General features: G+C 37.7%; 1 protein-coding gene across 1 annotated transcript; it reads left to right on the top strand.

Moving 5' to 3' along the window:
* The first annotated feature begins 217 nt into the window (after positions 1–217).
* LOC107807608 (ATP-dependent zinc metalloprotease FTSH 12, chloroplastic-like) lies at positions 218–22592 on the top strand. The gene is made up of 19 exons (XM_075241578.1): positions 218–791; positions 1104–1288; positions 5109–5329; positions 6608–6885; positions 7255–7332; positions 7423–7665; positions 7775–7915; positions 8002–8169; positions 8874–8986; positions 10032–10248; positions 10555–10626; positions 11396–11515; positions 11599–11715; positions 11801–11977; positions 12515–12634; positions 12744–12818; positions 13457–13564; positions 21862–21942; positions 22124–22592. The coding sequence occupies exons 1-19, from the start codon at positions 375–377 to the stop codon at positions 22199–22201; spliced, it is 3009 nt and encodes a 1002-aa protein (XP_075097679.1). The 5' UTR covers positions 218–374; the 3' UTR covers positions 22202–22592.
* The last annotated feature ends 337 nt before the right edge of the window (positions 22593–22929 follow it).

Genomic DNA, 22929 nt, shown 5'->3' with positions numbered 1-22929 from the left:
TTTTTAAAGTTTTGTGAGTGATCTGAGCGAAAATTTTGAAAATAGCTTTTTGGAGCTTTTAAATTTTTAAAAAATTTTAAAATTTATTTTCAAGTGAAAATTAAAATTTTTATGCCAAACACTTTTTTCAAAAAAAATAATAATAAAATTCTTATGTCAAGGGGCTCTAAATCCAAACATGACTATTTCTTTCGTTGTTTAGAAAAAAAAGTATACTTAAACCAAGGCCAGCAGATAAACCTCTAAAAAACCCCAAGCCCTTCGCGGAGACAATTTCAGTTTCTTCGACCAGCTTCCATAGCCAAAAACTGCACCTTGGGTCAGCATTATCTTCCAGTTGCTGCGCAAACGGTTCTCTATACCCCAACTTCTCCATGCATCTAACCACAACAACTTCTCACCCGCCGAATCCAATAATACATTTATCTTCAAAATCACTCGCCCCAAATCCCCTCTTTCTCAGACTACCCTTCAAATGCCGACGAAAATTGAAAAGACCTACATTTTCAGCTTCTTCTTCTGCGAACACTAATAATAATAATAATCCCGAAGGGTTCTCTTGGCTTCGCCTTTCCCAGTCCATTCGCCGCGGTTCAGAACGGTTCATCAAGCAATTGGGTGACTCTGTGAAGAAAGAGACCGGTTTTGATTTTGACGATGCTAAAAATACAGTCGCAGAATTTTCTGGTCGAGCTGTTGACACCGCCAAAACCGGGCAAATTCAGCTCCAACGTTTTAAGTCCGAGTTGTTTCCTGACTTCTTAAATTGGAACAAATTCGAGTCCTGGAAGGTGAACTTGAGCATTTCTCCTCACTTTTTTGTTGGGTCCAATTATTTACTCTTGAAATAGATGAACAATTTCAATTTTATTGGTATTGCTTTGATTTTTTTTGCAAAATTTGTGCTCACGCTGTCTTTTTAATATGGTTGTAAGTTATATACACGGACTGTGTAAAGATTTTTTTACACTTTCAGAAAATTTTAACCTTAGGATAATTATCATTTTGTAAGTGACCTGGTTTTGTAAATATGTTTTACTGGTCACTGCATAGAACATAAACTCTTTTAACATTATGCCTACCCTTTTCTTTTGTTCCGTCAGGACATCAAGAAATGGGATTCGAAGAGAGTTGGCGTCTTCATTGTCTATGTTATATTCACGGTATTTTCTTGTCAAAAAATATATATGGCAATTCGAGCTCCTATGATTAATAGGGAGCGAAAAGAACTTACAGAGGCATACATGGAGGCACTGATTCCTGAACCTACTCCTGTAAATGTCAAAAGGTAAACATAATTCCTTTTATCCGTAATGCTCAAGTAGATCCCTAAGAATGTAAAAGTAAAACAACAAATTGGATTTTTGTTTATAGGATTACTTGAATTCTACCATTAAGTACTGCACCAATCAACTAACTGTGTTATGATGAATACAGAATACTTGGTAGCTCTATTCCTTGATGATATCCAGAGAGATCGTTCCTTGCTTCATCATCTTACAGATAAAATGATGTGATGTCGAGTTTTGATCAGTTTGAGATGCATCTTGACATTATACTTCATCTTTTGATAATAGAATTTTAATTAATGAAAGAAAAAAAAACCAACATCAACAAAGTGTTGGAGAAACATAAGAACATATACAAAACTGAAACGATTATGGCTCTCAGGGTTTTGGTCTAGTGGCAATAGCGCGACGCGTGATGTGTGATTAGGCGCACATCACGGGTTCGAACACTGCCTTAGACAAAATCCTCGTATTTGGGTGGAGAAGGTTAGAGGGGCGGGCACATTATCTACCGAGCTTCGATTCATGCGCCAACTGGCTCTCAGGGATTTCTTGATTAACAAACTAATATGGAATAGATTATGCCTGCATAGAACTTTGGAAATCTATCAAGTAACTTGATTCATAAACATCCTTCAAATTAGCCAAAAGACTAGTAGGGTCAAAAATTTATACCTCAATCTGTGCGTGGTTTCAGCTTTTCCTTCAATACACTCACCACTTCTTCTTTCTATAGTCCCATATCACACAAGCTGGGATAGCGTCTCAAATCTCCTTTGCTCCTTCCTAAGGCCTTTGTTTTGCCAGGACCAGTACACATCCGTTAGAGAAGAAAGCATGACCCATCTAACCCCAAGATGTTAAGGAGAAGGTTCCACAATTATGAGCCTACTGAACAGTGGATGAAAGAATGACTTGTATCTTCTAGTCCCTTTTCACACATAAAGCATATGTTACACAGCTTAATTTCTCTTTTGTTAAGCTGTGTCAACACAGCTTCATGTGGGCTGCCTCCCAGTAAATCAAGCAACCATATATGGAGCTTTTGATTTTCTAAACCTTCTTCCAAGGCCAGCTATCCCTACTATCTTGACAAGCCACCAAGCTGTATAACACTGTAAATGTTACCCACACAGAATATGGATTGGCTACTCAGTTAACGCCAAGGAATTCTCAGGCTTTCTAGTAGCTGTCTTACCCTCTCAGCTTCCGAATGATTACAGTCTCTTCTAAAGCAAATGTCCCAGCCATAATGTGTCTTGCTTTGTGCTAAAGTGGCACCTGTGCAGCAAAGCTAAAGAAATATAGGAACGAATCCTTTTAAGGGTGTGCCACTTCCAATATATCATGTCAAAAATATATTCTTAGACCATCTCCCACCTTGAATTTAAGGCTTCCTGTTGGTTTTTGATGTGCTTCCAACATCCACTTGATAAGAGCTTGAAACTACTTTTTTGCACCATGAACCTTCTTGTCCATATTTTACTATCACCACCCCCCTCTTTTTATCAAATCTTGACAACCACTTGAAAAGAAACTTTTGCTGTGCATTCTTAGATTTGTTATGCTCAAACCATCATCTTGTTTGCTAAGTCCGACAATTTTCTATTTTATCTGTTGAAAATATTTCTTATCTTTATGTCCTTCCATTAGGAATTACTTTTATAGTATGTCCATGGCTTTCTCTACTTTTGAGTGCATATGGGAAACTGGCATCACATAAGATGGTAAAGCATCCAAAACATTATTTATTACGATAAGTGTACCTCTCAGTGTCGTCAAAGGCTCATTTAAAGCGTATTTAATCCTGAAGCTCAGAAAAGCTTTGGGAGAGCGATTCACGTCGCTTAAGCTGCACTTCAGTGTAAGGCAGTGTACTATCTGGAATCAAGCGGCACTAAACAACTCATATAATCAACAAATAAGTGTATTAGCTGTTAAGGAAAATGAATTTGTTACTTTTTTGTTGAATTACATATATATTTTGTATTTTTTTCCTTCATTGCGTTTTTTTTACTAAAGCTCACACTTTAATTGCTTTTTTACTTAAAACCCCAATAGAGCTGGAGCGCATTTTAGAGCTTTTCGCCTTTGACAATACTGGTACCTCTCAAAGACAACTATCTTTCCATCATGATAACTTCCATTAAATATAAGAGGCATACATACCCAAGTAATTAGTTGGAAGATACTTGATGCTACAACCTAGGATTGCAGCCGATTCCTCTACAATGAGAACTTCATTTACAAGAAAATGAGAACACTTGGCCAGATTTATGTAGAGCCTAGAAATGGCTTCAAAGACAATCAGAATTGCACCCCGATACCTAAGTTGTCTTCTGTCAACTTCAGACGTTATAAGGGTGTCATCAGCATACTGTGCGAAATGTGCACTGAGCTAGGATCTTCTCCTCCAGCTTCAACACCTCTGGTCTACTCCAATTGTTTTTTATTGGATATGGTAAACCTCACTCCTATAAACCCCTGCTCAAGAGTTAATATTGGCCTTTTTTTCTCTAAGCTCCTTTTTTTTTGGTTTGGCAGCGCACTAGCCTCGAACTCTTGACCTAGTGGCATGAAGCGGACTCTTTCAACCACTATGAACAAGAATGGCTAGTGACTTAAATACCTAATTTCTTGGTTGGTGACGCATGATCCTCTTCATTAGGCTATTCCTAACTTATTATTCCATTTAGTTTGTTCTCTTTAACACCAAACTCAACTCTTTCACGACAATTATAAACAAGAAAAGAAACTAAGGGTTTCGTTGCTTTAGTCCCCTTTGTGAAGACAAGAAGTCATGTGAAGCACCTTGGATTATGATTCATAATAAAGCACCATGAATTATAGTTGATAACTTAACTATAGTAATTATTTCTAGCGGTAGTACTATTAATGTACTGCATGTCTTCCTCTATACTATTGTGTTTATGCATGCTAGCTTTGAGCCGAGGGTCAGTCGAAAATAGCCTCTTTACCTGCATAAAGGTAGGGGTAAGACTACATACTCACTACCCTCCATAGACCCCACTTGTGGGACTACACTGAGTATGTTGTTGTTGTTGTTCTTGTTGGTAGTACTATTAATGTAATATGATCTAGAATTAGTCGAGGTGTGCGCAAGTTTGCCCGGATACCATGGTTATCGGAAAAAAAACCCAGAAACAACTACAAGTAGCAATTGAATGAGGTCTAGGCTGGCAAATCACCCACACGGACTCCTTAAGCTACCACATTTGATAGGTATATTACTAGTCGGTCGAATTATTAACATGAGATTAAATTACCTCGCCCATCTTTCGATCAGTCTATAGGTCTATCCTGACCAAGTAATCCAAGCATGTCTATGTGAAATCACTCAATTAGGACGTATTAAGCTTAACCCATAAAGGATTGTCTCGGGTGCTTTTTAGTGTGTCCACTAAATGCATAAAATCTCTAAATAGAAGTCCCATCTAACGAGATCAAAGATTGCCTAACCTCTGTCCAACCTAATTTCCTTTTTCAATTCAATAAGGTTCCTAAATGCCATTAATTTGGGCTGAACAACTAATAAGCACAATTGAGCACGTGATTAAGCAACAAAACCCTTTGAGCACATGAACTTTTGTTAAAACGGGGACAAAACCCAACAAAAAATTCTAGACTAGTAGTTTGATCTGGACCATTATAAGATATTCAACTCAATGCAGTTTATGTCATAGGAGGACACATTTACGTGGACCACCTTATGCAAATATATGTTGTTACTTGATCCAATTGGTGCTTTAAGATATTTTTTGATCTCTCAACTCCGTTCTTGGACATTTATTCTAATAGATTCAAGAAAGGTCTGTGGAGGAAGACTACCCCCAAAGGTCTAAAGTTAAAGAAGTTCATTGAAGCAGCAGATGGAACTCTTATTCATGACAGTTCCTACATTGGTGAAGATGCTTGGGAAGATGACACTGGCAGTCATAATATGAAAGAGATGATAGAGCGTGATACTAGATTGAGAGTAGAGGATAAAGAGACTCTGAAAGAGAATCTTGGAATTTCAGGTGAGTTTTGTTATTAGGCTTGCATAATGTTGTAAAAACTTAATTATCCTTCCCTCTTCAAAAGGAGGTGCAAATGTTAATAACAGTACATAAGCTATTCTAGTTCCTCATTGGAAATGTATAGGTCGTATGCTAGCAACATAGTTATGTAGTTTCCTATATATTCTTTTTATGTCTTATATAGGATGAAAGAAGAACCTTCTTGATGGTTTCCTGTTCAATGAACAATGAGAAGAATTGTGTAGTAGTATATCAGTATCTTTGACTTTATTTTACTTCAAAATGAATAAGCTGCACTCTGCAATCTTGTTGTTTCTACTTTTTCGCTCCCCAAAATATTAGTGAACTTTTAAACTGGTGGATTGTTATTTTAGCATTTGATCTATTATGGGGTGGGGTGTAAATCTCAAGGCATGGGACATCAGTCCCACGGATTTTGAACTTTTAATATGAAAACTATTTTAAAAGTATATTAAAATATGAAAACAATCTGGAAACCTGGAAAATAATTTAAACGTATATGTTTCGGGGTACAATACAGTCAATGCGTTCCAAGGTGTAAAAGCGCGCACATGGCATAAGGGAAAAAAGTCAAGGTGTAAAGCGTGCATGAGGGGCGAATGCCTCACCTATTGAGGCACTAGACCCGTTATCACCTCGGGATGTGTAGAGGCTACCTTGCCCCGAGGCACGTCCTGATTTTTCTTCTAATTTTCTTTTTGAGATTATCAGTTAGTGCGGAAGGAATCATACATCATAAAATGTGGAAAAGTTATATCAAATGGCCTCGTCAAAGATAAATGAACATATAATAAGAGATGTAATTACTGTCAATTTTCTGGTTCACCATATCACATAGAAATCTAAATTCACTTTTGGGTGCATCCAGATTAAGGTAATTTCAAGGAGCTGGATTGAACATTTTCCTCCAGAAAGGCCGAGCTAATTTTGGTTAAATACGTATCTAATAGTAAAATGCATAAATAACATGGTGCGAAGGTTTTTTTTATATGTTTTACATGATACCACTCCTAAACTTTTAGGTAAGTTTGCCAAGCAGAGGTGTAGTAAGTAGAGTTAAGTTCAGAACTTTAACTAAGAGGTATTAAGGAGAACTTCTTAAGTTAGAACTGATCTGATTAAATTCTTGAGATTCCCAGAATAATCTTTTAGACTTCAATGAACAATTATAGTGAATTGTGTTTTTTCAGTTGCCTGGGTGAATCCAGATTAACTTAGTTGTTGTTTGAAGCATTTCTTTTCCTGTTGTTTTTTCAGCTGAAAATCAGGATATGGGTGGAACATGGCGTGAAAGGCTTCAAGCATGGCACAAAATTCTTAGAAAGGAGAAGATGGCAGAACAATTAGATTCAGTAAATTCAAGGTATGTGGTTGAATTTGACATGAAGGAAGTTGAGAACAGCCTTCGTAAAGATGTGGTTGAGAAGACGAGAGAAACCCAAGGAGCCAGGGCATTGTGGATCTCCAAAAGATGGTGGAGATATCGTCCTAAACTTCCTTATACCTATTTTCTTCAGAAGCTTGATACTTCTGAGGTAATTGTTCCGCTTTCTCTGTTCCGTGTCTCTTCATACTCAGATATGGTTGTCCCTTTATGTTCTAATGCTTTCATGTGGACATAAATGTTGGATACTTCTAGTCATAAAGCATTATTCATGACGGCATGCATAGTGTTCCGTTGGGGATTGTACTTCAAATAGTGATGCCACCCCATTCTTCATTCTTTTGAATGATGTCATAAGGGAAAATAGCAAAATTTATATTTGTTAAACAAAATATTTGCCTTTGCTTGAATTCTGGCTGGAAACTGTAGTTCTCTGGTTCTGGTGGAATCAAACTAATGCATTATCTTCACGTAGATATGGATTCACTTTTTATTAGATTTACTAACTTAATATCCGCAGGTGGCTGCTATAGTATTCACGGAGGATCTGAAGAGAGTGTTTGTCACAATGAAAGAAGGATTCCCACTTGAATATATTGTGCGTAAGATATATATCTTTTGTAGAATAAATTCATTACTGTTCCTGAACCGACCTATTTACTGGTTAATGTATTCTCCTCCTTTTCAGGTTGATATTCCACTAGATCCTTTCTTATTTGAGATGATATCAAGTTCGGGAGCTGAAGTAGATCTACTTCAGAAGCGGCAAATTCATTACTTTCTCAAAGTTCTTTTTGCTTTATTGCCTGGCATACTGATTTTGTGGTTTATAAGAGAATCTATGATGCTTCTGCACATCACGACAAAGCGCCTCCTCTATAAGAAATATAATCAACTTTTTGATATGGCTTATGCTGAAAATTTTATTTTGGTATCTTTTCATCTCTATTGGATCTAATCAAATACCTGCCTCTTTTATTTTTCTGAATTTTGTTTTATATACCAGTCACCTTTTAACTCCTATTCCCTTGCCTACTTAGCCAGTTGGAGAAGTTGGTGAGACGAAATCGATGTATAAAGAAATAGTATTGGGAGGAGATGTTTGGGATCTTTTGGATGAATTGATGATTTATATGGGAAATCCAATGCAATATTATGAGAAAGATGTCAAATTTGTGCGGGTAAACTCATACAATCTTTTCAAGACTTACTAAAACTATGTATTATGCAAATCTTGTTCAGTTTGATTCATTTTAATGCATGGCAGGGTGTGCTTCTGTCTGGGCCTCCTGGAACAGGCAAAACACTGTTCGCTCGGACACTTGCAAAGGAAAGTGGGATGCCTTTTGTATTTGCTTCTGGTGCAGAGTTCACTGATAGTGAAAAAAGTGGTGCTGCGCGAATCAATGAAATGTTTTCTATTGCTAGGAGAAATGTGAGTTTATTTCTTCTAGTTACAATATTGACGTATAGGGATGGGAATGTTCCTCAGAGTAACAAATTTTCCTCACATGATCTCTGCACCGAAACAGCCACTGGATCGCCAGTCTAAAACAAGTTGGAGAGAGGGAGGGGAGCTTGGTCACTGTTTGAGTTCTAACCTTTCTTGTAAATCTTAACCTACTGGTGACATGTACGTAATCTCCAAAGAAGCTTCTAAAGCAATAACAAGATGTTCAGTCTAACTCAAAGTCTGAAGCTCATTTTATCAAGTGTGCTTTTATGGTGAAGTCAACGCAGAAGTTACTTTAAAACTGTTACGCTCCTTTGAATGCATGTTAATGTAACCTCTTGGCTTCACTATTTGCACCAGACACGAACTAACAGGTCTTGAGGCTTGGTTGAGTAATTACTGTGGATGAAGTAACTAACAAAGTTTTTAACATACTATGTTGCTGGCTTCGATTCTGATGATACAATCTCCATCATTGAACAAAGAAATCATACCGTAATGTTATACTGTTAATGAGATGTTTTTCTGATGTCATTAGCCTTCAAGTAATAGGACCTGTCACTTCTCTTGAGAATTCTCACTATGATGTGATTTCTGCTCCCCCCACCCCCCCTTCCCCTGCCCCGCACGATGTACTCGTGCTAATTCAAGGGGATAAAATTTACATTCTGTTGTCCTCTTTGTAGGCTCCAGCTTTTATATTTATAGATGAGATTGATGCTATTGCTGGAAGGCATGCAAGAAATGATCCTCGCAGGAAAGCAACATTTGAGGCTCTTATTGCTCAGCTTGATGGGGAGTGAGTATCTTAGTTTCACTCCATGGATATAACACTCTCTTCTTTGCAAATAAAACTTCATATTAGAGAGCAGTATGATCTGCTGCTTTTGATGAGATCTGATGTAGAATCTTATTCTGCAGTGCTGGATATGGGTTCTAAAGAACATTTTCCCCTTCTCATCATGAATTTTTCCGCGCTTCTTCCCTACACTGTCTACAGTCTCTGGACAGTGAAAAATTTTGCCATTGAGTCATGAGTTTTCTGATATGATAAAATAAAAAATCTTTTGAAATTGGAGTTTTTGTCAAACTATAAACAAATATGAGTTGAAATTAGTGTCTTGGCAATTGACTAACTTGCAACACCTAACAGTTTAATTAGTATGCTGACATCACTTGCACTTATGTGGACCGTTTGGAGAGAGAGAAATGGGAGAGCTTTTGAAGGAGTAGAAAATGATGAGGAATGGTCTCTTATCCCCTATTGCTTTTTGGTGCACTCACAAGGTTCCCATATGTATAGAAGATTGGGTGATTCCTATCTTTTCGTAAGGTTTCTACTTTTTGGTGTACTAGTATACGTGCCTTTTTTGCCCTTCGTTAATGAAATTTATTTCTTAATCAAAAGAAGGGAAAGACATGGCACATGTGCTGCTTGCATCTTCTAAGGCATGTAATGGTCTTGGACAGAGATTGGCCCCGGGACAAAGGGTTGCGATCTCGTAGAGTGAGCTACTGGCCCCACCCATCTCCACTGGATCGGGAAAAAAACATCTAAGCTTCTGTGATGTCATTTTGGTTTATATGTTTATCTACTAGTACACTGCAAGAGTAGGGGTTAGCGGTAAGGCCTGCATACACACTACCCTCCCCAGACCACACTTGTGGGATACTGGGTGGTTGTTATTGTTGTTGTAGTACACTGCCAGAGCTAGAAGGTTACAGTAATATACATACCAAAAAACGTTATGCTAATATTCTAGAAGTACTGAAGGCAAAGCCACTTTGCCCTCCTATGTTCTTGTTTTGTTTTGCACAAGATAATATTGGATTTGTTTGTGCAGGAAAGAAAAAACTGGTGTTGATAGGTTTTCACTAAGACAAGCTGTCATATTCATCTGTGCTACCAATCGGCCAGATGAACTCGACTTAGAATTTGTGCGCCCTGGACGTATTGACAGACGGGTGTATATTGGTTTACCAGATGCAAAGCAACGAGTGCAAATTTTTGGAGTTCACAGTGCTGGGAAGCAGCTTTCAGAGGATGTTGACTTTGAGAAAGTAAATTGCTTGCTTTATTCGTTTTTGTTACTAGCTTGGAATTTCTTCATCTCATTTGATTTCTTTGAACAAAAAATTACTTTCACATTATATACTGCCTATTTTGAAGGGGTCAAGAGCAACCCTACTACTTCACAGGCCAAAAGGCAGTTGTTTCCTTTTCCTTATACCTAGTGTGGGAAGACAATGGACTTCTTTTCTTTAAATTACTTGATGTATACTGATGAAACCCTCCATTTGGAGCCCCTGACGTTGAGGCTCAGGTTTAGGAATTTGATTGAATTGTTTTCCTTTGCGGTGTTGCAGCTTGTCTTTCGTACAGTTGGATATTCTGGAGCAGACATAAGAAATCTAGTCAATGAAGCTGGAATAATGTCTGTAAGTTTGTTCTTTGTATTTTGACCCAGAAACTTCTGTAATCACTATTGGTGCTTCATAATATCTATTGATCTATTGTTTCCTTGACTAGTATTGTTTTCCTAAATCAATGTTGGCAAGTTATTGGCAATTGACTTAAAAATCACATTATTACCACGAGACTTGTAGAGCACACCATGGATTTCTTTTCATAGAAACAGTAAATTGGCGGATTTGAGATCATTTAATTAGCTTTTTGCTGTAACGTTTGAGTTCGCAGTATTATTTTAAAAACATAAATTAGAGGGTGGATAGGATAGCATATAATATTCTAAGAACAGAGTAAAATATGACAAACTTAGGTGGCTGTGACTGAAAGTTGTGGAGCAGATGCCAGGGGAATTAACCAAAGTCAGAAGTTAAATATAAGAGCTGTCAGCCTGTCACTACAAGTGAGAGTAAACAAGCAAACAAGTGCTTTTTAAGAATCACCAATCTCAACAATAAATGTATCTATGATAGGGGCAAATTACAAACCCCAGAATTGAACAGATATAACTTAAATTGCATGCATGGCCTGCTCTCCAACTTAACTTCTTTATCGCAGATTGATGTCAAGGAGTACACCAAAGTTTCCAGACTTTGAGAACTGATTAAACTAATTAAAACTTAAAAATTTACTTGATATATGCTAACTATGTCCTCTTTAATCTTCGGTATGACTGAAAATGTTTTCTGGTTTTCCATTTTCTCGAGGGTATTTGCTTAAGTAATCGAATTTTATACGCAGGTAAGGAAAGGACATTCTAAGATCGACCAGAAGGATATTATTGATGTTTTGGACAAGCAATTGCTTGAGGGTATGGGTGTGCTTCTGACAGAGGAAGAGCAGCAGAAGTGTGAGCAGAGTGTATGCAGTCTTTCCCTGTTGCTCCTAGAAGAGAGACATGATATATGAGTTTATTGTTATGATCATTTAAAATCTTGTAATAGGTATCTCGTGAAAAAAGACGATTGTTGGCAGTCCATGAAGCTGGTCACATTGTCTTGGCGCACTTGTTCCCTCAGTTTGATTGGCATGCTTTTTCTCAGCTTCTACCTGGTGGCAAGGTATTGTGTTTTACATGAACATGAGTTATGTTATATTCAATCCGGCTTTTGTTGATTCAGAACTATTGCTCGTTTGAATGAGCAGGAAACTGCGATATCCGTTTTCTACCCTAGAGAAGATGTGGTTGATCAAGGTTATACAACCTTTGGCTACATGAAAATGCAAATGGTAGTAGCTCATGGAGGCCGCTGTGCTGAACGTATTATATTTGGTGATGACATTACTGATGGAGGAATAGATGATCTAGAAAAGATTACAAAGGTAGACCACATTTCTTCAACTGTTGCAGCATTCAAGCAGCCACAGAGCAAGTACTCTTGATTTTACTGTGTTTTCCTCTTTTGAGTTGTGGTGGGAGCGATAACTATAGGATGGCAGAGTAATACAGTTTTATCGTTATTGAATATTCTTGAGGTGTGGAGGAAGGTATAATTAAAGGTACTGAGAAAAATTACAACAAAACAAAATCTTTGCTGCCCATCTACATACATTTAGACAAACACCTGCATGCCTCCGTATGTTTGTATATATATATATATATATATATATATATATATATATATATATATATATATATATATATATATATATATATATATATATATATATATATATATATATATATATATATATATATATATATATATATATATATATATATATATATATATATATATATATATATATATATATATTTGCTTGTGCTAGTATTACTGTATTAGTAGTGGGGGAGGTGAAAAGAGAAACTTTTTAGTATGTAATTGATGTCAACTCAAATTTATACGGCATCTATGCCAGATTGCTCGGGAAATGGTGATAAGTCCTAGAAACTCCAGGTTGGGCCTTACTGCTTTGACAAAGAGATTAGGATTGGGTGATCGGCCTGACAGTCCTGATGGTGAGATTATAAAATATAAGGTATAATTCTTTCATGGAACATGAACTGGCTTAATTTAATGCTTGATTTTTTTATTTTTTACAACATATTCTCGATTCACTTACCTGTTTACTCCCCTTGATGATTCAGTGGGATGATCCTCATATAATTCCTGCTAATATGACAGTTGAAGTTTCTGAGCTATTTACTCGTGAATTGACAAGGGTAACTAAAATTTTCCTTTCTTTTATGGTTATATTTGGTTATTTCGAACAGGAGAAATGGTTTTGTTTTCATATTGCTAATCTTTCAATATATGACTATTTGCTTGTGGTTATGCTACACGTTCCACTTGTTAAATGCATCAGCAATTTAAAACTGTCCAAGGTGCATGCAACCAGCCACTATCCGAGTCTCCCACCACCAATAAAAAAGGAAAAGAAATAGAATCAATCCGAGCTTCTTGATTATACATGCAAGTTCTTTAAAAAGTTACAGTGTCATGGGCCTCCTTCCTGTGTTCTTTGGTAATAACTTGTGGAAAACTCATCCAACTGCTTAAGAACTGTGGTACTTCTATTACAAACTTTACTCTGGTTTTCCTTTTACTTTTTGTTTGTTTTCGCATTATCGCTTATTGGTGTCGTGCATATCAAAGCTGTTGGTCCACCTTTAGTATCAGCCTATTCCCATCAAAGTATTATTAACTGCCACAAATGATTTGAATTCTGGGGATTACTACAAATCCATAAGGAAGATAGCAAGCTTATTTAGTTTTATGATACAAGTTTGAGTTATGCATCTGTTACGGGCAGTTCTTATTCTGCTTTTTCGCAAATAATCTAACTTAATTGCTATCACAGTATATTGATGAGACAGAAGAACTTGCAATGAGGGGATTGATGGCCAACAGGCATATACTGGATTTAATTTCCAATGAGCTTCTTGAACACTCGAGGATAACTGGATTGGTATGATAAACCTGCAGTTATATTCTCTACTATGTTAAGAGTATATTTGATTAGAAATCGAAGTATATTTATCTACCTGCTTTCTGCAAATCAATTCTCAATCTCCTCGCAACAATCAATATTCTCCATACCACGTGCACTTGTTTGCCTACTTCTCCATTATTATGCATCGTATAGAGTATCTACTGCATGTTATGTACCTGTTTCCCCACCAATTCAATTGTATGAGCTGTTACATGCTATCTTATTTTTGTGAATAGTTCAGGCCTTTCCTTCAAAACATTACTGAAATGCTTGATATATCCGAACTTTAAAACATCTTTCTAGGAATAGCTCTCAAAATAATGAAAAAGAACATAGAAAGTTAGAAACATTGTGACAAAATTTTATAGGAGCCAGCAAGTGGATTGACGCATGAAATCACACCTAAATATTTTGAAGTTTCTTTATAAGCCGGAATGGCATTCCCTAAACGAGAATACTTTGTGAGAATTAATTTTCCCTCCATCCCAAATTATATGGTACTCTTTCCTTTTTAGTCAGTCCCAAAAAGAAAGTCGCCTTTACTTATTAAGAAACAATTTATCTTTAGAATTCCTAATTTTCCCTTAATGAATTGATTTAAAGCCACACAAATATCTATGGTTTGTTTTAGATCACAAGTTTCAAAAGTCTTCTTTTGTTTCTTAAACTCCGTGCCGTGTCAAACACCGCCACATAAATTGGGACAGAGGGAGTAGATCACTATAGCTCTATAAGATGTTCATAGCATGGAAAAGTAGATCTTTAATGCAAGTACGAGGAGTTTTGACCAGGAATAGCATGTATAATGCATCGCAAAGCCCTAAACAAAAAATATATGTACTAGTATGAGTACTCGAACAACCAGAAGGTATTTTGATAAATTTTCGACTATGGGTGCACAACAAGAACTTAGTTGTGAGTTCTTCAGAGGCCATCTAGCCAGATTATTTCATCCAAAAAGAAGATTTAGAAGAGTAACTGAAGGTCATGGGGGAAAGTTTTTGACATTCAAGCTTACAATGAAGGTGCTGAAAGTTGGTTTGAATGGGTGGAAAGTAATAAGTATGCCAAACGAAAGATGATGTTAAGCAGGAAACTATCTTTGTAGGTCTGCCACACTCTCAAAGAAGCCTCTATGTATAGGGGAAGGATCTTTAAGTCATGGAAGAGTAGGGACCATATCACGGACATATATGGCTCTCTTAAACATAATAGATTTGGCAGGTTTATATGCTTAATTTCAGTACAGGGTCACAGAAGAGCAGTCTTTGTTCTACCAGAGAATGTTCCATATGCAGGGTGGTACGAAAATGCTAGGAATATTGAGAATCTCATTAATAGTACTCCATCAGTCACAAAGGTTCCTTACAGGTGGAATCTACAGAAACTAACTGGAGAAGAATCATACAAAGAGGCACTAGATAAGAGCAAATGGAGAACAGATGAAGCGTGTCTCCAAACAATGACTTCTTTAAACAATCTGATCAGAATAACTGGTGGCAAATCTTCGGATGAATCTGAAATGTTGCAAAGATGCTTGGTGGGTAGTTTTGCTGGTCAGGCTGAGCCTCCGACAAGAAATGATGTTCGTAGATGGGCCGCTCAAACCTGGAAGGTTGCTCATGGTTTCAACGTATATGACATGAATGGAGTTCAATTCCTCTTTGAATTCCCCTCAAGGAAATTGGCGGAACACGTTCTGGTGGGTCGTTGGCAAAGACAGAACAGTAAACTCAGGCTGGAGTGGTGGAGCCCAATGGCATGGTGCTTTCCAACGGCAAAAAAATTGACTGGACTTGGATTAGAGTCTTGGGCCTTCCCCTACTACTATGGAACAAGAAGGTGATGACAATAATCGGCGATAAATGTGGGGGGTGGTTGGAAACAGAGGAGGAGACTGATCTCAGAAACCACTTGAGATGGGCACGGTTAAAGGTTAAAGGACCACCAGAATTAATTCCTGCTAAGGTTGAGATTGAATACGAAGGCTTGATTTTTACAATCCCGGTATGGAGTGAAACTCTGGTGTTCTTCCGGCATTCGGAGGTGGTGGTTAGTCTATACGGGGTAGGGGGGATTAAGAGGGTAGAGGAGAAGGACAGTGATGGGACAAAAGTCAGTGGGGGAACAATCGAGGCTGCCGAATCTTATAATCCAGCGGTTATAAGGGGTAGTGGTTCAGATAGTGTTTCTCTAGGGGTAATCAATGGTGTTAAGGGTGCTTTTAAACATGTTGGGTCGGGACGAACAAAAGGAAAAGGGATGGAGCTTTGTCAGATTGTGGAAAATGGGCCCAATCCTGTATGTGAATCACGTGAGAGGCATGGGGGAGTAAAGGATTTTGTTGGGCTAGCTGAAGAAGGGCCTAATGAGAATCAAACCAAAGAAGGAGAAAAGGGCTATTTTAAGCCCAATCCAATCATCACAAATCAAGACAACCCTGAACCTTTAAACTTAAATGATGTGGGAGGAAATCACGAAAGTTTTCTTGCACAAATAAAAGCTCTGGTGGTAGAAACAATCCGTGAAGAACAACAGTAAATGGAGGATCGCATCTCGACTCAGGAACAAACTTTTCTCTCTCTCAAACAATCTGCAAACCAGACCCTCAACACAACACCATCCATAGTGGGAGAGGAACATGACAGATCAGTTGGGAAGAACCTAGACTCCCATCTTCCTCTGGTAAATTACATACAAGGTGGCCCAGGGGATGAAGACACCCATACAGTCTTCAAAGACTGTCTCTCTGAAGGCGAAGGCATTACTGATGAATCAGACATGCAATTGGTCCAAAACCAACAGATCGATATAGCAGAACCAATTGAGGTGCACCCACAGACCTGTGATCTAGATGTTCCTGCATGGATCAAAAGAAACATTGGAAAGATGAGCAAAACATACGGTGTTAGCTTTGAAGGATGCGAATGGGAAGCTATGGCTCTATTTTTGAAGATAGACAGTAGGAAAAAGGAAATGAAAGCAATGATGCGATTAAAAAACAAAAGCACAGTTCTTTCACCAAAATTAAAAGGAGTTTATGAGAGGAAGAATTTGAAGGTTGGAGTGAAGTACAAAGATGGAATCCCAAGGAACAGAGGGAGGCAACTACTCATTAAAAGCTGATGAAGATACACATAATTTCCTGGAATGTAAAGGGTCTTAATGGGGGGGGGGGGGAAAAGGAAGCTGATAAAGTCAGCTTTCAAAGAGTGGAGGACAAACATTTACTGTCTGCAAGAAACGAAGATTGAGGGGGACTGTGATGGTATTGCAAAACAACTGGGTAGCAGTAGGTGGATTGATCATATAAAGCTAGAAGCTGAAGGGACAAGGGGAGACATCTTAATTATGTGGGATAAGAGAGAATGGAAGGGGGAACTAGTTGAAAAGGGAAGATATTCTATCACTTGTAACTTTAGTTCAGTGTTAGATAATTTCTTATGGGTTTTGACTGGGGTGTATGCTCCATGCAAGAGAGTGGAAAGAAAAGATCTTTGGTTAGAGTTGGGTGCTATGAAAGGATTATGTAATAGAAATTGGGTGGTATGTGGTGATTTCAACACCACTAGATTTGCAAATGAAAGGAAAAATAGAAACTCATACAGTACAGCGATGGCAGATTTTTCAGAAACCGTGGAAGAACTGGAATTGATTGATCCTCCACTTCGGGGGGGCCAGTTCACCTGGAACCAAGGTGACAACTCTGAATGTGCTTCTAGAATAGACAGATTTCTTCTCTATGGAGTGGGATGAAGAATTTAGTTTTATCCGACAGAGCCTTCTCCCAAAGGTAATATCTGATCATACACCAATCTCTTTGAAATGTGGGGAATGGGAACTCAACAAATCTTATTTTAAATTTGAAAATTGGTGGTTAGATGTTGAAGAGTTTCCCTCAAAAGTGCAAACTTGGTGGAATTCCTTTGTGATTGTTGGTAGGCCAGATTTTGTGCTAGCCACCTAATTAAAACTCCTCAAAACGAAGCTAAAAGAGTGGAATAAGGAGGAGCATGGCAGTCTAGAGAAAAGGAAGAAGACAATTCTCAGTAACATTTCAGTATTTGATCAGATTCAAGAAAACAGAAAGCTTACTGAAGGAGAATTACTGGAAAAGGCTGGCCTCATGCTAGAAATTCAGGAGTTAGCTAAGCATGAAGAGACAACATGGATACAAAGGTCCAGATCCTTATGGCTGAAACAAGGGGACAAGAATACAAAGTTCTTTCACAAAATGGCTAATGCACATAGGAGATATAATCACATTGATAAGCTGGAGGTGCAAGGGCAAACGACCACAAACTCTGTAGAAATCAAGAAGGAAATCATAGACTTCTATCAGAAGTTGTACGCTGAACCTGAAATATGGAGGCCAAACTATAATCTTGATAGGGGGACCTTACTAACATAAGAGGAACGTTTATGGTTGCAAAGAGAGTTTGAAGAACAGGAGGTGGTGGAATGCCTCAAGTCCTGTGTTTCAGACAAAGCACCCGGACCTGATGGCTTCACCATGGGTTTTTTCCAGAAATGCTGGCCAACAGTCAAGGAAGATGTCATGTTGACCCTGAAGAATTTTCACTCTAATGAATACTTTGAAAAGAGCTTAAATGCATCCTATGTGGCTCTTATCCCAAAGAAGAATGAGGCTAGAGAACTTAAAGATTTTAGGCCAATTAGCTTGATTGGAAGTGTTTACAAGATTATAGCCAAAGTCCTAACTGAGAGGCTAAAGACTGTAATTAACAAGCTCATTGGAGGTCATCAAATGGCTTTCATAAAAGGTAGACAAATCATGGATGCTTCTCTTATTGCTAATGAGGTGGTTGACTCTAGACTCAAAAGCAAAATTCCAGGCGTTCTATGCAAGCTGGATATAGAGAAGGCTTACGACCATGTCAACTGGAAGTTCCTCATGAGATTAATGTCTGACATGGGCTTTGGAACTAAGTGGATTAACTCGATCCGTTTCTGTCTTAGCACTGTAAAATTCTCTATCTTGATTAATGGCTCACCACAAGGTTTTTTCTCTTCAGAAAGGGGGCTAAGGCAAGGGGATCCTTTATCCCCCTTTTTGTTTCTGATGGCAATGGAAGGGTTGAATCAGATGATCAACACTGCAAAGTCAAATGGCTGGATCAAGGGTTTCAAGGTGTCTAACAAACAAAATTGCAGCCTAGAGATTTCACATCTCCTGTATGCAGACGACTCTATCATTTTCATGGGAATTCAACCAGAAGAGATGCTTCATCTCAGACTAATATTAACAACCTTTGAAGCTGTTGCAGGCTTACATGTTAACTGGGGAAAGAGTAAGCTATATCATGTAAATGAAGTTCCAAACATACAGATTTTGGCTAATATTTTGGAATGTGGAATAGAGAACCTACCTACTAAATATCTAGGCCTTCCTTTGGCCTCCAAAAACAAGTCGCAAGAAATCTGGCAAGGGGTGATTGAAAGGAGTGAAAAAAGACTTTCAAGACGGAAGAGTCAATATTTGTCACTTGGAGGCAGGGTGACTCTGGTGAATAGTGTCTTAGATGCACTGCCTTCCTATGTGATGTCCTTATTCCCAATACAAAGTAAGGTGGGGAAAAAGATTGATTCCCTAAGAAGAAATTTTATCTGGCAAGGAAATAGTGAGAAAAAGGCTATTCACTTGGTCAAATGGGATACTCTTTTGTGTTCTAAGCAGGAAGGTGGTTTAGGTATTAGAAACCTAAAGGCTCAGAACAACAGTCTCCTTGCAAAATGGTTATGGAGGTATAATTTGGAGGAAACAACTTTATGGAGAAGGGTGATACAAGAGAAGTATGGCCATGGAGGACCTTGGTGCACCAAACCTGTATCATTCCCATATGGAGTCTGTGTATGGAAAACAATTAGGGGACAATGGAGGTTCATTGCTGATCATTCTAGTATCAAGGTTGGAAATGGAAGAAGAGTTCTCTTCTGGTGTGACACATGGTTTGGGCACACTCCTCTGAATGATCAGTTTCCAGAATTATATAACATTGACGCGAACCCAAGAATTTCAGTAGCAGAAGCAAAATCCACACATGGGTGGAATATTATTTTCAGAAGGAACTTAAATGACTGGGAGTTGCAAAGTGTAACAGAATTCTGGGAAATCTTAGAAGCCTTCCAAGGTCTCACAGAAGAGGATGATGTTTTACTGTGGAAGGGTCACAAATCAGGAGCATTTTCAGTGAAATCTGCTCATCATTTCTTCAACACTACTACTAATCCTACTCAAGGATGGCCATGGAAACAAATTTGGAGGGTCAGGGCGCCCACAAAAGTCTTATGTTTCACATGGTTAGTAGCAAGGGAAGCTGTTCTAACCCAGGATAATCTTATTAGGAGAGGAATTCAGCTACAAGCTAGGTGTAGTCTTTGTGGCAAAGATGGGGAGTCAGCATCCCATCTCTTTATACACTGTCCAGTCACTATTCAACTTTGGCATTTCTATATTAATTTGGCTGGAATCTCATGGACAATGCCCAATAACACTACATCTCTTCTAAGTAGCTGGAACAATGGAGGTGCAAATATTAAACAGAAGAAATGGTGGAAAGTAGTTCCCGCTTGCATCTGGTGGGTCATATGGAAGGAAAGGAATGCCAGAATTTTTGAAGATAGGCCTAGCTCTTACTAGAAAATTAAGCTTAATTGTTTTTTGTTATTTCATTTTTGGTGCAAAGAGAGCTATAGAGAGGATGTACACTCTTTACTAGATTTGCTAGAAGAAATGTAATCGAACAGAAAAGGCTACGCAGTCTCTGATCTTTTGGGGTCTGAATGTGGCTCACACAATCTCTTGTAAATATTTTACTCTTTTATAAAATTTGTTACCATTATCAAAAAATAAATTTTCGACTATGTTTTTCGTTGTGGTTCGAGTGTCTTGTGATGTGATTGTTGCTTTCGGGGTTGAAATGTTAGATTAGAGGATTGAAATATCTGGTAGAAAAAGTCGGAGTTAATTTATTTCCTACTTGAGACAAGAAAATTTGACGGGACATGGAAGTGCATATAGATTTGTACCGCAAGTAGAGGAAAACGTATTTCATGTTACCTCATGATAAAGTCCTAGTCGACTCTTCGACACGTGGTAATTTGGGGAGACAATTTATGGATTATTTCTGGTGTTGATAACAATTTGCTAAACTTGGTTTCAGCTAGAATATTCTTCATGCTTAGAAGCTCCAAAAACAACCTATCGCAAACTATTTTATTGAAAAAAACCTATTATAAACTATAGGTATGTTATATTTTGACAAAGAAATCTCGCATAGAAAATCTTAGAAAACATGTAATTGGACCAGTAAATTCTATAATAGATCTAGCAGATCAAAGAGCCTATGAACCTAATGTGCCTGACTAAATCAAATAAGAGATATATATGTGTATACACCAAATGCACACTCAAAGCCTATTTTAAAGGAATCGTTAACTTATTTGGTTCAGAAAGATATAGTTTAGAACGTCGAAAGAGATGGTTCCTTTATATCTTGCTAAAAGTAGGAGAGATCAAGTGCTAGAGCATTCACAGTACTAAAGAGGATCTTCTTTATAGATTGCAAGAAGAGAATGTTGCGGTCTTACGGAACAAAAGGAGCTTATTGTTATACAGATACTTAAACATACGTGCCAATTTAAATTTATTCCATCGTCGCTCATCAAGCTCTGTCAAACAGTGGTAAATTCAAGATGGATATTGAATTTGAAACTTGGACGGAAAATTTTAAAATGTCTAGCTGACATGCCTCTAATGATGTTGAACAGTGGTAAACACCATACTGATTAACTGTTTTAAACAAACCTCAGTTTTCATTTTGTTTCCACATTACGACGATTCCTAATTGGATTGGCTGGCTCATTCAGGAAAATGGTAGTTTGCATTCCAAGGAGAACATTGGACATTTTAATTCTTATTCTCTGACTGCATTATTTGGGTGTACTATCTGAATGGTAGAACCCGTATATAAAAAAAGGGCAGCCCGGTGCACTAAGCTCCCGCTATGCGCGGGGTCCGGACCACAAGGGTTTATTGTACAATAGACCAGTATATATTCTTTAATTTTTATCTTAGTGCCTACTTGTGGACTTCTTTCCTATGTTATAGCTTCTTGTCTGGCATACTAAACTACGCTTTATATTTTTCATCAAAACCTGGGATGTACTTTTAGTTTTTATTTTTTGACTTGTCAGCATCTTTTTGTTTGCATCCTTGTTTCTGTTGACATCCTCTGCTGGTTCTTCTTCAGGAAGTAGAAGACAAAATTAGAGGGTTATGCCCTACCATGTTTGAAGATTTTGTGAAGCCTCTCCAAATAAACATGGAGGAGGTAATATTCTCATCTTCATATATATTTTCCAGTTATTATGTGAAGTCTTTATAACAACCATTTTCCTTAACAGTTAATATTTGAGCTGGCAACCTTATGCTGTCATCCACATTTTTATCAGGTGTCTTGGTTTTGATTCTTGTAATTATAATACACATAACAAACTGTTTTAAATTCTCAGGAAGGACCATTGCCTCATAATGACCGTTTGAGTTATCAACCGCTGGACATTTATGCCGCACCCTTCCACAGATGTTAAAATCAGTGGTGGTTATAGGAATTTTGTGGTCAGACTAGTATGGAAAGTCGTCAAGTAGTGAAATTTGGGGCGCAGAGAATATAGAATTACCTTTTTTCACATCAACTCTGACCAATGCCTTCGTGAAGTTCCAACGCAAATGCCAATGGAAATACTGCTAATAGATAGATACGTTGGGTAGGCCTGGGCACTGTTTCATTCTTGGCTCTGGTATACAAAGATACGTTGGAGATTTTGATGATCGATCACGTGCTTTGTATAAAGGATGTTTTTTTCCCCAATGCTTTGTAAAACTGATTTTAAGACTATTTATGCATCATTCTATTGCAAAGCTTATGTTTTGCTAACTATCATTTTCTTTTATCGACTGAATAAATCGTTTACTCATTCATCAATGACGTTAATCGTTCTTTTGCATCCTTTTCTGCTGATTACGTACGCCAGAAAATCAGCTCTTCTCCCAATTACTAGCAGCTTGGCAAATATCCAAAACGTATATACAAAGACCAATAAACAAAAGGGATTGGTAGCTAAAGCATTTTTAGCTCGCTCATGGGACTTTTGCAACTCAACTCTTGGATCTATATTTAGCTACACAAGTGAAGATACTTATGTTTTGTTTAATTTATCAATTTCAAAGGACTACTTTCTCTATTTTAACCTTCACTCTGACATCAAACGCAATACTGTTTAATCGTTCTCTTTCCCCCAACATTACAGGAATATAT

Source organism: Nicotiana tabacum, chromosome 21, assembly GCF_000715075.1.
Source record: "Nicotiana tabacum cultivar K326 chromosome 21, ASM71507v2, whole genome shotgun sequence".
Taxonomy (NCBI): domain Eukaryota; kingdom Viridiplantae; phylum Streptophyta; class Magnoliopsida; order Solanales; family Solanaceae; genus Nicotiana; species Nicotiana tabacum.
The sequence above is the reverse complement of the archived record's forward strand: the minus strand, read 5'-3'. Positions and strand labels throughout refer to the sequence as shown.

Coding starts and splice junctions, on each gene's coding strand:
- LOC107807608 (XM_075241578.1), top strand. CDS start 375: ATGCATCTAACCACAACAACTTCTCACCCGCCGAATCCAATAATACAT. Junction 792..1,103: donor ACAAATTCGAGTCCTGGAAG/GTGAACTTGAGC, acceptor TTGTTCCGTCAG/GACATCAAGAAATGGGATTC. Junction 7,916..8,001: donor AAGATGTCAAATTTGTGCGG/GTAAACTCATAC, acceptor AATGCATGGCAG/GGTGTGCTTCTGTCTGGGCC.